Source organism: Colobus angolensis, unplaced genomic scaffold, assembly GCF_000951035.1.
Source record: "Colobus angolensis palliatus isolate OR3802 unplaced genomic scaffold, Cang.pa_1.0 Scaffold61, whole genome shotgun sequence".
NCBI classification, from domain to species: Eukaryota; Metazoa; Chordata; class Mammalia; order Primates; family Cercopithecidae; genus Colobus; species Colobus angolensis.
This window is the reverse complement of record NW_012119710.1, coordinates 3,851,473-3,863,821: the sequence shown is the minus strand read 5'-3', so window position 1 is coordinate 3,863,821 and position 12,349 is coordinate 3,851,473. Positions and strand designations below refer to the sequence as shown.

At 39.8% G+C, this 12,349-nt stretch overlaps 1 protein-coding gene across 1 annotated transcript in view; it reads left to right on the top strand.

Annotated features, from left to right (window-relative positions):
* The window catches only part of CKAP5 (cytoskeleton associated protein 5), a 106,941-nt gene that overhangs the window by 76,633 nt on the left and 17,959 nt on the right, over window positions 1-12,349 (top strand). The window contains exons 24-32 of the mRNA XM_011963557.1: window positions 568-762; window positions 1,751-1,886; window positions 4,180-4,268; window positions 6,587-6,712; window positions 8,557-8,706; window positions 9,012-9,215; window positions 9,429-9,564; window positions 9,999-10,192; window positions 11,407-11,579. Coding sequence (XP_011818947.1) covers window positions 568-762; window positions 1,751-1,886; window positions 4,180-4,268; window positions 6,587-6,712; window positions 8,557-8,706; window positions 9,012-9,215; window positions 9,429-9,564; window positions 9,999-10,192; window positions 11,407-11,579 — 1,403 coding nt within the window. The remainder of the gene's footprint in view (window positions 1-567; window positions 763-1,750; window positions 1,887-4,179; window positions 4,269-6,586; window positions 6,713-8,556; window positions 8,707-9,011; window positions 9,216-9,428; window positions 9,565-9,998; window positions 10,193-11,406; window positions 11,580-12,349) is intronic.

The window sequence follows — 12,349 nt, the reverse complement described above, 5'->3', positions numbered from 1 at the left end:
TGTCTCAAAAAAAAAGAACAAACTGCTGGTGGTAAATGCAACAATTCAGATAAATCTCCAAGGAATTATGCTGCATGACTAAAGTCAATCCCACTGGCCTGCGAGCCAAGATTATGCCTTTGCCCTACAGCCTGGGTGATGGGAGTGAAACCCTGTCTCAAAAATTAAAAATACAAATATGAACTATTTTAGGGATATATAGAAAAAAATGTCAACATAAGGCAAAAAATAGAAGTCTTGGTAAAATTTGTAACCTTCTGATCACAGTAAGTGCTTTGGGTCTTCTAGCTAAATATTTTTCAGAACTAAAGGGAGATAAGTCAAACTTTTTCATCTTTAAGATGTATTAAGAACTATTAAAGCTTTATAATTTAATACCCAAATACAGTCCAAAGAAATGTGTCCTTATCTTAAAGATGATTGTCATCATTGAATATATTATTTAAATATAGCACAGTTCTTGAATTATGAAAAGTACTGATTTCATATTGAAAAGTTACAGTGTGAAAGCTAATTCAGCGCTTGAGACTAATGAAGTGTGTAACTAGTCTTTATTTCTTTTGGCAGCTTCTGGGCTGGCTGGCTGAGAAACTACCTACTCTTCGTTCCACCCCTACAGACCTTATCCTTTGTGTTCCTCATCTCTACTCTTGCCTAGAAGATCGAAATGGAGATGTGCGAAAGAAGGCCCAAGATGCTTTGCCATTCTTCATGATGCATTTAGGATATGAAAAAATGGCCAAGGCTACTGGGAAACTAAAGGTACTACTTCTTGTTGCTGCTACTGCTGTTAAAAGCTATTAAAAAATACATTTGGCCGGGTGCGGTGGCTCAAGCCTGTAATCCCAGCACTTTGGGAGGCCGAGACGGGCGGATCACGAGGTCAGGAGATCGAGACCATCCTGGCTAACACAGTGAAACCCCGTCTCTACTAAAAATACAAAAAACTAGCCGGGCGAGGTGGCGGGCGCCTGTAGTCCCAGCTACTCCGGAGGCTGAGGCAGGAGAATGGCGTAAACCCGGGAGGCGGAGCTTGCAGTGAGCTGAGATCCGGCCACTGCACTCCAGTCCGGGCGACAGAGCGAGACTCCGCCTCAAAAAAAAAAAAAAAAAAAAATACATTTAACATGGGCCAGGCACGGTGGCTCACGCCTGTAATCCCAACACTTTGGGAGGCCGAGGCAGGCAGATCATGAGGTCAGGAGTTCAAGGCCAGCCTGGCCAACATGGTGAAACCCCATCTCTACAAAAAAATTAGCCAGGTTTGGTGGCACATGCCTGTAATCCCAGCTACTTGGGAGGCTGAGGCAGGAGAATTGCATGAACCCAGGAGGCAGAGGTTGCAGTGAGCTGAGATCGTGCCACTGCACTCCAGCCTGGGCAACGAGCGAAACTCCGTCTCAAAAAAATATATATATTAAACATGAATTTATATGAGCAAAAAACCATATTACTTCCTGTGAGTCTCAATTTGAAACCATAACAAGCAAAAATAAAATATTAAGCAGTGTAGAAGTAAAAATCTGCTGACTTCACAGGGGTGAAAACTGTGACATTCTAGAATGATACCTACCTTAGTGTGACTTCATAATGTGTGTGACTTCTGACACCATGTGCTGCCTCCCTTACTTCAGTGGCATTTCAAAACCAGGAGCTCAGTCATTTGTTTGACAGAGGATTTGTTCATAAGCTTTGTATGACTTTATCATTTATGTGACCTCTCACTTTTTATGTTATTTTGTCTCTCTAGCCAACTTCTAAAGATCAGGTATTGGCCATGCTAGAGAAAGCCAAAGCTAACATGCCAGCCAAGCCTGCTCCACCCGCTAAAGCAACTTCTAAACCAATGGGAGGGTCTGCTCCAGCCAAATTCCAGCCTGCATCAGGTAACTCTATCTTAAGAGGGTTAAAGGGGAAGGAAATAGCCCTGAGGAACTCTAAAAAGACCCTCAGCCTTGTCTTTTTTAAATCACATTTCCTTACAGCGTAGATCCAAGCTCTCCTTCCTTCTCTCCTTACTTTCCTTTCGCAAACACTTGTCAAGTAGTCAAGTACCTATTTTATGCTAGAAACTGTACTAAGCGTACAAAGGTGACTAATTTGGTTTCTAATTCTAAAACGGTTTTTTTTGTTTTTGTTTTGTTTCGTTTTGTTTTTAGAGTTGGGGTCTTGCTCTGTCACCCAGGAGGGAGTGTAGTGACATGATCATAGCTCACTGCAACCTCGAACTCCTGGGCTCAAGTGTTCCTTGTGTCTCATCCTCCCAAGTTGCTGGGACTACAGGCATGCGCCATCACAGCTGGCTAAATTTTTTACTTTTTGTAGAGATGAGGTTTTGCTGTGATGCACAGGCTGGTCTCAAACTCCTGGCCTCAGGCGATCCTCCCATCTCAGTCTCCTAAAGTGCTGGACTTACAGGCTTGAACCACCACACCTGACCCCAAAAGGAGTTTTGGAATGGCACATCAAAATAGTCCTTTCTGAAGTGTTGCATCCTACATTTAAGGTTTCCACAACTGTTTTCTGCTCCTGGATACTATAATTAGAAGAGGAATTGGGAGAATCTAGCTTAATCTACTTTATTAACCTTCTTTAAGGGAAAATTCTTGATTTCTTTATCCTGATACTAAAGTTCCGTAATAGGCCGGGTGGCTTATGCTTGTAATCCCAGCACTTTGGGAGGCCGAGGCCAGTGGATCACTTGAGGTCAGGAGTTTGAGATCAACCTGGCCAACATGGAGAAACCCCACCTCTACTAAAAATACAAAAATTAGCTGGGTGTTGTGGTGCACACCTGTAATCCCAGCTACTCAGGAGGCTGAGGCAGGAGAATCGCTTGAATCCCGGAGGCAGAGGTTACAGTAAGCCAAGATCACGCCACGGCACTCCAGCCTGAGGGACAGAGCAAGACTCTGTCTCAAACTAAATAAATAAAAATAAATAAAATTCGATAATATATAACCTGTGACCAATTCATTTTTAGACTTACTGCTTAACAATATTCTTGAATTTAGTGGAATAGAAATTGTTGATGCTATAAAGTTAGAAATTTTACAGCCTGATCAACATGGCAAAACCCCATCTCTACAAAAATTACAAAAATTACCTAGGCTTGGTGGCGCACACCTGTGGCCCCAGCTACCCAGGAGGCTGAGGTGGGAGGATCACTTCAGCTCAGGAGGTTGAGGCTTCAATGAGCCACGATCGCACCACTGCACTCCAGCCTGAGTGACAAAGCCAGAACCAGTCTCCAAAAAAAAAAAAAAATTTACATGTGTAAAACTCTTTATTAACGTGCATATTCAGTTTTAACTTTTATTGGGATCTTGCTATGTAGCAGATACTGAATATCAAAGATGTCCTTACCCTTAAAAAAGTATCAGTCTGGGCTGGGCATGGTGGCTCACACCTGTAATTCCACCACTTTGAGAGAACAAGGAGGTCAAGACCAGCTTCGGCAACATAATGTGACCCTGTCTCTAAAAAAAGAAAATTGTTTTAATTAGTTGGGCTTGGTGGTACACGCCTATAGTCCCAGCTCTTCAGGAAGCTGAGGTGGGAGGACTGTTTTAGCCAGGGAGATCAAGGCTACAGTGAGCCCTGATCATGAAACCCTGTCTCTAAACAAACAAATGAAACTACAGTTTAAATGTTGGTAAATGAGATATAGATTTTCTGAATTAATTTCCCTCTTATGCTTAAAGAGAGATTTTGGGAGAAAAATTATTAGGAAAAAAAAAATCTGAGCCAGGCACAGTGGCTCACGCCTGTAATCCCAGCGCTTTGGGAAGCCAAGGTGTGTGGATTGCTTGAGCCCAGGAGTTTGAGACCAGCCTGGGCAACATGGTGAAACCCTGTCTCCACAAAAAATGCAAAGAAAATTAACTGGGTGTGGTGTCACGGGCCTGTAGTCCCAGCTATCAGGGAGGCTGAGCTGGGAGAATTCACTGAGCCTGGGAGGTCAAGGCTGCAGTGAGCACCGTGAAGGCACCACTGTACTCCAGCCTGGGAGATAGAGCAAAATCCTGTCTCATTAAAAAAAAAAGAAAAACTAACTGAAAACATCTTATAAACTGATACATTTAAGACTGCAGGCTTCCTTGTCATCATCATATATTTAACCTGTCCAAAATAAAATATTAGTTAAAGTTTATAGTATATATATTTTTTTTCTCAAAGCACCTGCTGAAGATTCTATTTCCAGCAGTGCAGAACCCAAACCTGATCCAAAAAAGGCCAAAGCTCCAGGATTATCCTCTAAAGCAAAGGTAGGTTAACTCTGTATACTTTGATGTAGACTTGCTTTTAAATATATTTTATACACTGAATCATTCTATTAGGAAGGATCACATTATATATAAAAGAACATCACTGCTATTGATATTATCAAATTATTTATACAAATTTCTGTGGCTCATTTTTAATAAGGTCCTAAAACAGAGATGTCCTGCTCTCAAGAGGTGCTGTCATCTTCCTTTCATGTAGATTTTCGGGGAAAGATACACTTTATTGAAAGAAGAAAGGGCCGGGCGCAGTGGCTCACACCTATAATCCCAACACTTTGGGAGGCCGAGGCAGGCGGATCACTTGAGGTCAGGAGTTCGAGACCAGCCTGGCTAAGATAGCAAAACCCTGTCTCTACTAAAAATACAAAAATTAGCCAGGCATGGTGGCAAATACCTGCAATCCCAGCTACTCAGGAAGTTGAAGCAGGAGAATCGCTTGAACCCAGGAGGTGGAGGTTGCAGTGAGCCAAGATCTCACCATTGCACTCCAGCCTGGGTGACAGAGCGAGACTCGGGGGAAAAAAAAAAAGGAGAAAGAAAGCATTTGTAGCTCTGGCATAATAAACACTTTAGGTTGATTTGGATTTAAGAAAAGGAAGTTAAATCAACTTCCTTCAAATTTGGCACTGTTGTCATCATACTAGAAGATGTTTCAGTTAGTCTGCAGGGAAACACCGTTTGTCCCAATGGGATTTATTTTGATGCATCACCAATTCTTTCAGTATTCATGGAGAGTTGGACAATTTAAAGCAGTGTGTTCAAATGTTCAACTTTATCCCCTGGGTGATTTTTTCATTTAATTAGGTTTATAAATCACAGAAAATTATCATTATCTCTATCAAGATTCAGACTAATAAACATATTCAGAGCGTTAATTATCTAATACTTACAAAAGGAAAATTGCAAAACTGCCATGGGTAGTAAATCTAATAATCTAAATAGAGAATTATTTAATTTACTTCCTGTAATTGATGAAAAAATATAGAGTGAGAATATTTTTTAGCCAGTACATGTATTATTACACCCCCATTTTGGAGTATACACTCTAGGGCCATTCTTCTAAATATTACAGTTAACCATTTTTCTTCCCTATGCTCAGGCCCTTTAACTCCTCAGTGAATTAATTTAAACTATCCAATGATGTTGTTCTTTTCCTGTCTGCCTGTCCTCATCCCAGATTTAACGAGTGCTTATTTTAGTTTTGATCACGAGTGTTTTGCAGTATTTTTGACTCTGTTCTTAATGCCGTAATTTTTTTTCCAATCTTTTTAAGCTTACAAAGCAGTTTCATATAAATGATCTCATATTTGTTTGGTCTGAATGACTTTAGTGTTTATACTAGAAAGAAATTCTGGCCAACTAGAAATAGTGGCCATGCTACATTTATAATAATAATGATTCCAGTAAAGAAATTTGAATTTTACCTTAAATATATGTACTATTGTTTACTATTTTCTTTCTATCTGATATGAAGATTTTAAATCTTGGATTATTTTTTAAAACCACTTTAGTGACTGAAGTATTTAAAGCATTTCTTGTAACTTTCTCTAGAAGCCAAGTTCAAAAGGTCTTCAGTTATACTATTATGATAGAGATACATTTAAATATCAATGGAAAGAAACAGAAAAGCTTTCAAACTAAGTGTTTTGAAATGTGTAAATGCCATTCAAGATGTCATTAATGGCCGAGGTGGGTGGATCACTTGAGGTCAGGAGCTCGAGACCAGCTGGACAACATGGTGAAACCCTGTCTCTACTAAAAATACAAAAATTAGCCAGGGGTGGGGTGGTGGTGGGCGCCTATGGTCCTACCTACTGAGGAGGCTGAGTCCAAAGAATCACTTGAACCCAGGAGGTGGAGATTGCAGGAAGCTGAGATCACGACACTCTGCACTCCAGCCTGGGCGACAGAGTAGTGAGACTCCATCTCAAAAAAAAAAAAAAAAAAAGAATGTCATTAATAGGGAAAGCTATAATGTTGAAGATTTCAAGAAAAAAAACATCATCCAGTAAACAAAAAGTTTGTGACCTAGACTAATGATCAGTAATAGCAGCTTTTCCAACTACATAACATGCTAGTCCAAGAACTAACCAACAGTTACTTAAGAATATTCTCAGAAAAATTTCTAAAGAACCTGTTCAAAAACATATACAAGATTCTATGATGCATGTTTTTTTCGTGTGAAATATCATGTAGAAAGATTTCTCTGTTTTCTATGGTGCCCTTTTACTGGGCAGCAGCATCATATTCTTAAGGAGAGGTGGCCAAGCTAATCAGTATTCCCTGAACCTTGGTTGTAGAGTGCACAAGGGAAGAAGGTGCCAAGCAAAACCAGCTTAAAGGAGGATGAAGACAAATCTGGGCCTATTTTTATTGTTGTTCCGAATGGAAAAGAGCAAAGGATGAAAGATGAAAAAGGATTGAAGGTAAGGAAGGATTAAGAATCGTCAGGAGGCCGGGTGCAGTGGCTCAAGCCTGTAATCCCAGCACTTAGGGAGGCCGAGACGGGCGGATCACAAGGTCAGGAGATCGAGACCATCCTGGCTAACACGGTGAAACCCCGTCTCTACTAAAAATGACAAAAAAAAACTAGCCGGGCGAGGTGGCGGGCGCCTGTAGTCCCAGCTACTCGGGAGGCTGAGGCAGGAGAATGGCGTAAACCCGGGAGGCGGAGCTTGCAGTGAGCTGAGATTGCGCCACTGCACTCCAGCCTGGGCGACAGAGCGAGACTCCGTCTCAAAAAAAAAAAAAAAAAAAAAAGAGTCGTCAGGAGATTTTTGCTTGTATTGTTATTCAAGAATAGTTTTGCTGTCTGAAATCCATGTTATTGTGAAATAGGAATTAAGTGTTTCTTTTGCTTATAAATTATATTATTCTTTAGTTTATGGGAGTATTAATTCCTACAAATAAACTACAGAATAGAGTTATTGCCTATTTTTCCCTGTAAATAGAAATAAATGATTTCGTAGCTTTTTTGGTATCTTCATTTTTAAAATCAAAGGATGGAATGTATTCATTTTTTTTTTTTTAATTAACTGGATATATAAGCTTCTTCATTAATCTTTCTTTTCAAGACCTTACAAGGCAGATTTTGTGACTGTATAAATGGCTAGTTCAGTCATTTATCTTATGTTGCTTTGATTTCATTAGGTACTTAAATTTGTTTTCAAAATGCATAATCTTTTTTAAAAATTATTTGCAGTACAGAAAGTGCAAAGTATGGTATGAAAAGCATGTCTCTGTTCCAGTATCCCTCCACAGGGAGGATATTAGTACTCATTTTTTCAATGTATTACTCTAGAAATATTTTGTACCTCTACTATCATATGTATATTTTTATATAGCCCTCCTTTTATACAGATGGGGACATGCCATATTGTTTGTTCTGTATCTCACTATTTTCTTTTAATGATGTTTGAAATATCTGAAAGATCATTCGTATCTGTGTATATATGTGTGTATCACTGTATTGGCGCATTATATGTATATACCTTTCTTTATCCTATCCCACTATGTTGCACATTTAGGTTGTTTCTTGTCTTTCACTATTACAAACAGTGCTGCTGTGAATATCTTTGAATGTAGGTCTTTGTTACACATATGTGAGTATATCTATATTAAACTCCTAGAATGACAATATGCGTAATTTTGATAGATATTTCAAATTTTCTCTCTATCAAAGATGTGGCAGCAGTGTCCACCATGTTATACAGTTACATGTAGGATTGATTTTTTTTTTCTTTAGTAAGAATTGCAAGGCCAGGCACAGTGACCCATGCCTGTCATCCCAACAATTTGGGAGGCTAAGGCAAGCAGATTGACTGAGCCCAGGAATTCAGAACCAGCCTGGACAACATAGTGAGACTTCGTCTCTACAAAAAATTTTTTTTAGTTAGCTGGGCATCGTGGTGCATGCCTGTGGTCCCAGCTACTTGGGGGGCTGAGGCAGAAGAATCACTTGAGCCTGAGAGGTTAATGCTACAGTGATCTATGATCGTGCCACTGCACTCTGCCATGCCCGGGCAACAGGCGAGACTCTGTCTCAAAAACAAAGAATTCCAAAAATGTGTATTCCTATAAGATTTTCAGGGTTGTTAAGCTTCAAGAAGTATGACACCTTGAAATCTGCATTCATATTTAATTACAAATGAATATTGTTGAATTTTTAAATAGTTTTATTAAATTGTTCCTGCAGCTGCATTATATAAGGCTCTCTACCTCATTTCAGTTGAACACCCTGTAGCCACTTTTCACTGTTTGTTTTTTCCAGGTGCTAAAGTGGAATTTTACTACCCCACGGGATGAATACATTGAGCAACTAAAGACTCAAATGTCTAGCTGTGTGGCTAAATGGTTACAAGATGAGATGTTTCACTCAGACTTTCAGCATCATAACAAAGCCCTGGCTGTTATGGTTGATGTAAGTCTGTAATAGATAAATATACATGTATCTCAGACATGTAAAAATACTGAGCCCTATGAAATAATCTGAAGTTTGCATGACTTGAAAAGGAAGTAGAATATACTACGTTCTCTATTTTTTAGAGCTGTTTTATTATTTGGTAGAATAAATGAATGTGTGTGTATTTTTTAGGTCTTAATTGAAGGCTTAAAAATCTGTCATTTTATTTTTGGGCTCCAATAAAATTTAAGAGACACTTGCCTAGTAGAATTGAGATTTTGTATATTCTTACTTGTGGGAGTTTTGTTTTGTTTTATTTTAAGCACTTGGAGAGTGAAAAAGAAGGTGTTATTGGTTGCCTGGATCTTATCTTAAAGTGGCTTACCCTGAGGTTTTTTGACACCAATACAAGTGTCCTGATGAAAGCACTAGAATATTTAAAATTGCTCTTCACCTTGCTAAGTGAGGAAGAATATCATCTTACTGAGAGTGAAGCATCTTCCTTCATCCCCTATCTTGTTGTCAAGGTAATGTGGTGTTCTCTCTCTGGGAGACTGCTTAAGTTCCCAGCTGACCTCAGTTTCTCTACTTTTATTTCCTCTCCCTTTTTTACTGATTATATCATGGTACCTTCCCTACTCATCCCTATTTCCCTATTCTTTCAAAACATAGTAATGCATGGGAGAATCATTGCTACTTAGGAAATGCCTCACTTAATCATTATTTTCCTTGTTGACTAGGTTGGAGAACCAAAGGATGTCATTCGTAAAGATGTTCGTGCCATCCTGAACCGGATGTGCCTTGTCTACCCAGCTAGCAAGATGTTTCCCTTTATCATGGAAGGAACCAAATCCAAAAACTCTAAGCAGAGAGCAGGTGAAGCAAATAGTTTAAACTGAGATGTGAATCTCTGCAGCAGTAGCCTATAGAAGAAATAGTTTATAGATGAACAAATAAATTTCTCCAATGCCTATGTAGTTGATTCCAACCTCCTGATTTAGACTGTGAGAGTGATGAGTTGCACACTGGTGGAGCCATGGTATCAGGTGATACAGGCACCACTCAGTATCACCCTGGTGACAAAATCAAGTGCACAGGGGCCATCTGACTCACAGGCATCTCTTCCTTTCAGGAGCACTTGCTGAAATACCATTTTTTTAACTGATAAAAGGCAGTAAACAAAAAATCCTAGGCAGAGCCAGAGTCAGATTTAAGTCCTTCATATATGCCAAGGGAAATTTCTCTAGTAAGAATAAGTCTCTATCCCAAATATGTGTTGCTTCATTAATCTAGCCTTTCTCCCCCATCAGAGTGCCTGGAAGAGCTGGGATGTCTGGTTGAGTCCTATGGCATGAATGTTTGCCAACCAACCCCAGGAAAAGCCTTAAAGGAAATAGCTGTTCACATAGGAGACCGTGACAATGCTGTACGCAATGCTGCACTCAACACCATTGTAACGGTGTACAATGTACATGGGGATCAGGTGTTCAAACTGATTGGAAATGTGAGTGACTTCTCTGAACACTGTCAGCATGTTGTGAAAAGAATTGCAAGATCTCCTAGGTGCTAGGTTTCCTGTCCTCTCAACTGTAGCTAAGTTTTTACTACTTTTTAGTCAACTCAACCTATCAATGTGTCCTAGAATCCGGAGGGACCCTTGAGGTGTCTCTGATTAGGCTGTTTTAATGGAAATCAAGTTTTCTTTTCTGAGCATTCTATTCATAGCAAATTTGCTTTAGAAATGAGTGCTATTTTTGAATCAAGAAATCTGAGCTAGTCCCGGGTTTAAATTCTTCCTGGCAGTCTGCTCTGTAATTTTTACTGCATCAAGTTTTTGGTTAGAAAGTGCTTACTTGTGTATAGTGTGGATACTAGTATCTGTCAGATCACGTCTTGAGCTACAGTCACGAGCCAGTTTTCCACTCACATTAGGTTCTGCCTCTGACCTCTTATTTCATTTGAGTGAGTCTGGACCTCTGTCTTCAGTTACCTTATAGTGTCATATTTACACTGGGCTTAAATATGTTTACTTGTATTTTCTGATTTAATTCTCACTACTACTCAGTGAAGAATATAAAGCAGTTGGGAATTTTATAGATGACCAAAAATGAAGTTTCTTGCCCATAGTCACACAGCTAGATAGTGGTGACAAAACAAAAAATGGGAAGCTTCATTTAATTTTTGACCTTTTTATTTGTAGTTACTAATTGGCTTTCTTTTTTATCCTTTCCTTTTTTTTTTTTTTTTTTTGAGACAGGGTCTTGCTCTGTCACTTAGGCTGGGAGGGCAGTGGTGTGATCATGTTTCACTGCAGCCTCGACCTCCCAGGCTCAAGTGATCTTCTGACTTCAACCTCCTGAGTAGCTAGGACTATAGGCGTGTGCCACCATGCCCACCTTATTTTTATACTTTTTATAGAGATGGGGTTTCACCATGTTGCCCAAGCTGGTATCAAACTCCTGGGCTCAAGTGATCCTCCTGCTTTGGCCTCCCAAAGTGCTGGGATTATAGGCATGAGCCACTGTGCCCAGCCCCTCTCCTTCTTTCATATCTCCTCTTCCTGTTAGCAGCTAGGCAGGTATTAACAGTAGTTCATTTTGAAGTGTTGTGCTTTGAAAGTAAACATGTCCTAACATAGAAGGTTCTATTTGTTTTGATATAAAAATAGATACTATTGAGTTATCCAGTTAGGTTTCTAAATTTGGCCTCTTTTTACAGCTTTCTGAAAAGGATATGAGCATGCTCGAGGAGAGGATTAAGCGGTCAGCAAAGAGACCCTCTGCTGCACCAATAAAACAAGTGGAAGAGAAACCTCAGCGTGCACAGAACATAAGCTCCAATGCCAACATGTTACGCAAGGGACCAGCTGAGGACATGTCTTCCAAACTCAAGTATGTAGATAGAGATACTTGTCTAAGAGCATCTCTATGGCCTTTGCCTTGTGTGCTCACAGCCTGTCCTGTAACATAATCTTGAGTTCTTGTAGCCATTATCATGCATGACAGAGTGTCTGGGTAAATGTATTGTAACCAAATGTCTGATCCTTCAGTCTTCATTGTCTTTGTCTTTGTCTCAAAACCACTTCTAAATGGTCTTGTGCCTTCTTTCACTGCTTTTCCGTGGACAGAATTATGTATCGCACTTATAGGATGTAAGTACTGCCTGCTAATTTCTCATTAGCAGGGCTCTTATATCTTTCTAACTTCTGACTTGGATTCATCCCCTCTGGAGGGTGACTAGCTTAGAGTTTATAATCAGGGTAGAGGGTGTCCATAAGTACCCCATGAATCAAGTCTTCCACAAAAGTTCAATGTCATGTGGCTAAAATATTGATTCACTTTCTTCTTTGTGTTATACTTCGTTGTGCTTAGTTTCCTATTCTTGAGATAAGGCTAAATAAAATACATGCAACCCAAAATTGGCTTAGGGACTCAAAATACTGCCTCCTAAGCAAGACAGCTCTATTTTGGGTTGTGTCATGAGTATAATTTTAACCAACTTGAATTTGGAAACTTTGAATCCCTATTTCTTGGATGTAAAGCTGGCCCTGACCTGTCAAGAGTGAATATTCTAAGGCCGGGCGCGGTGGCTCAAGCCTGTAATCCCAGCACTTTGGGAGGCCGAGACGGGCGGATCACGAGGTCAGGAGATCGAGACCATC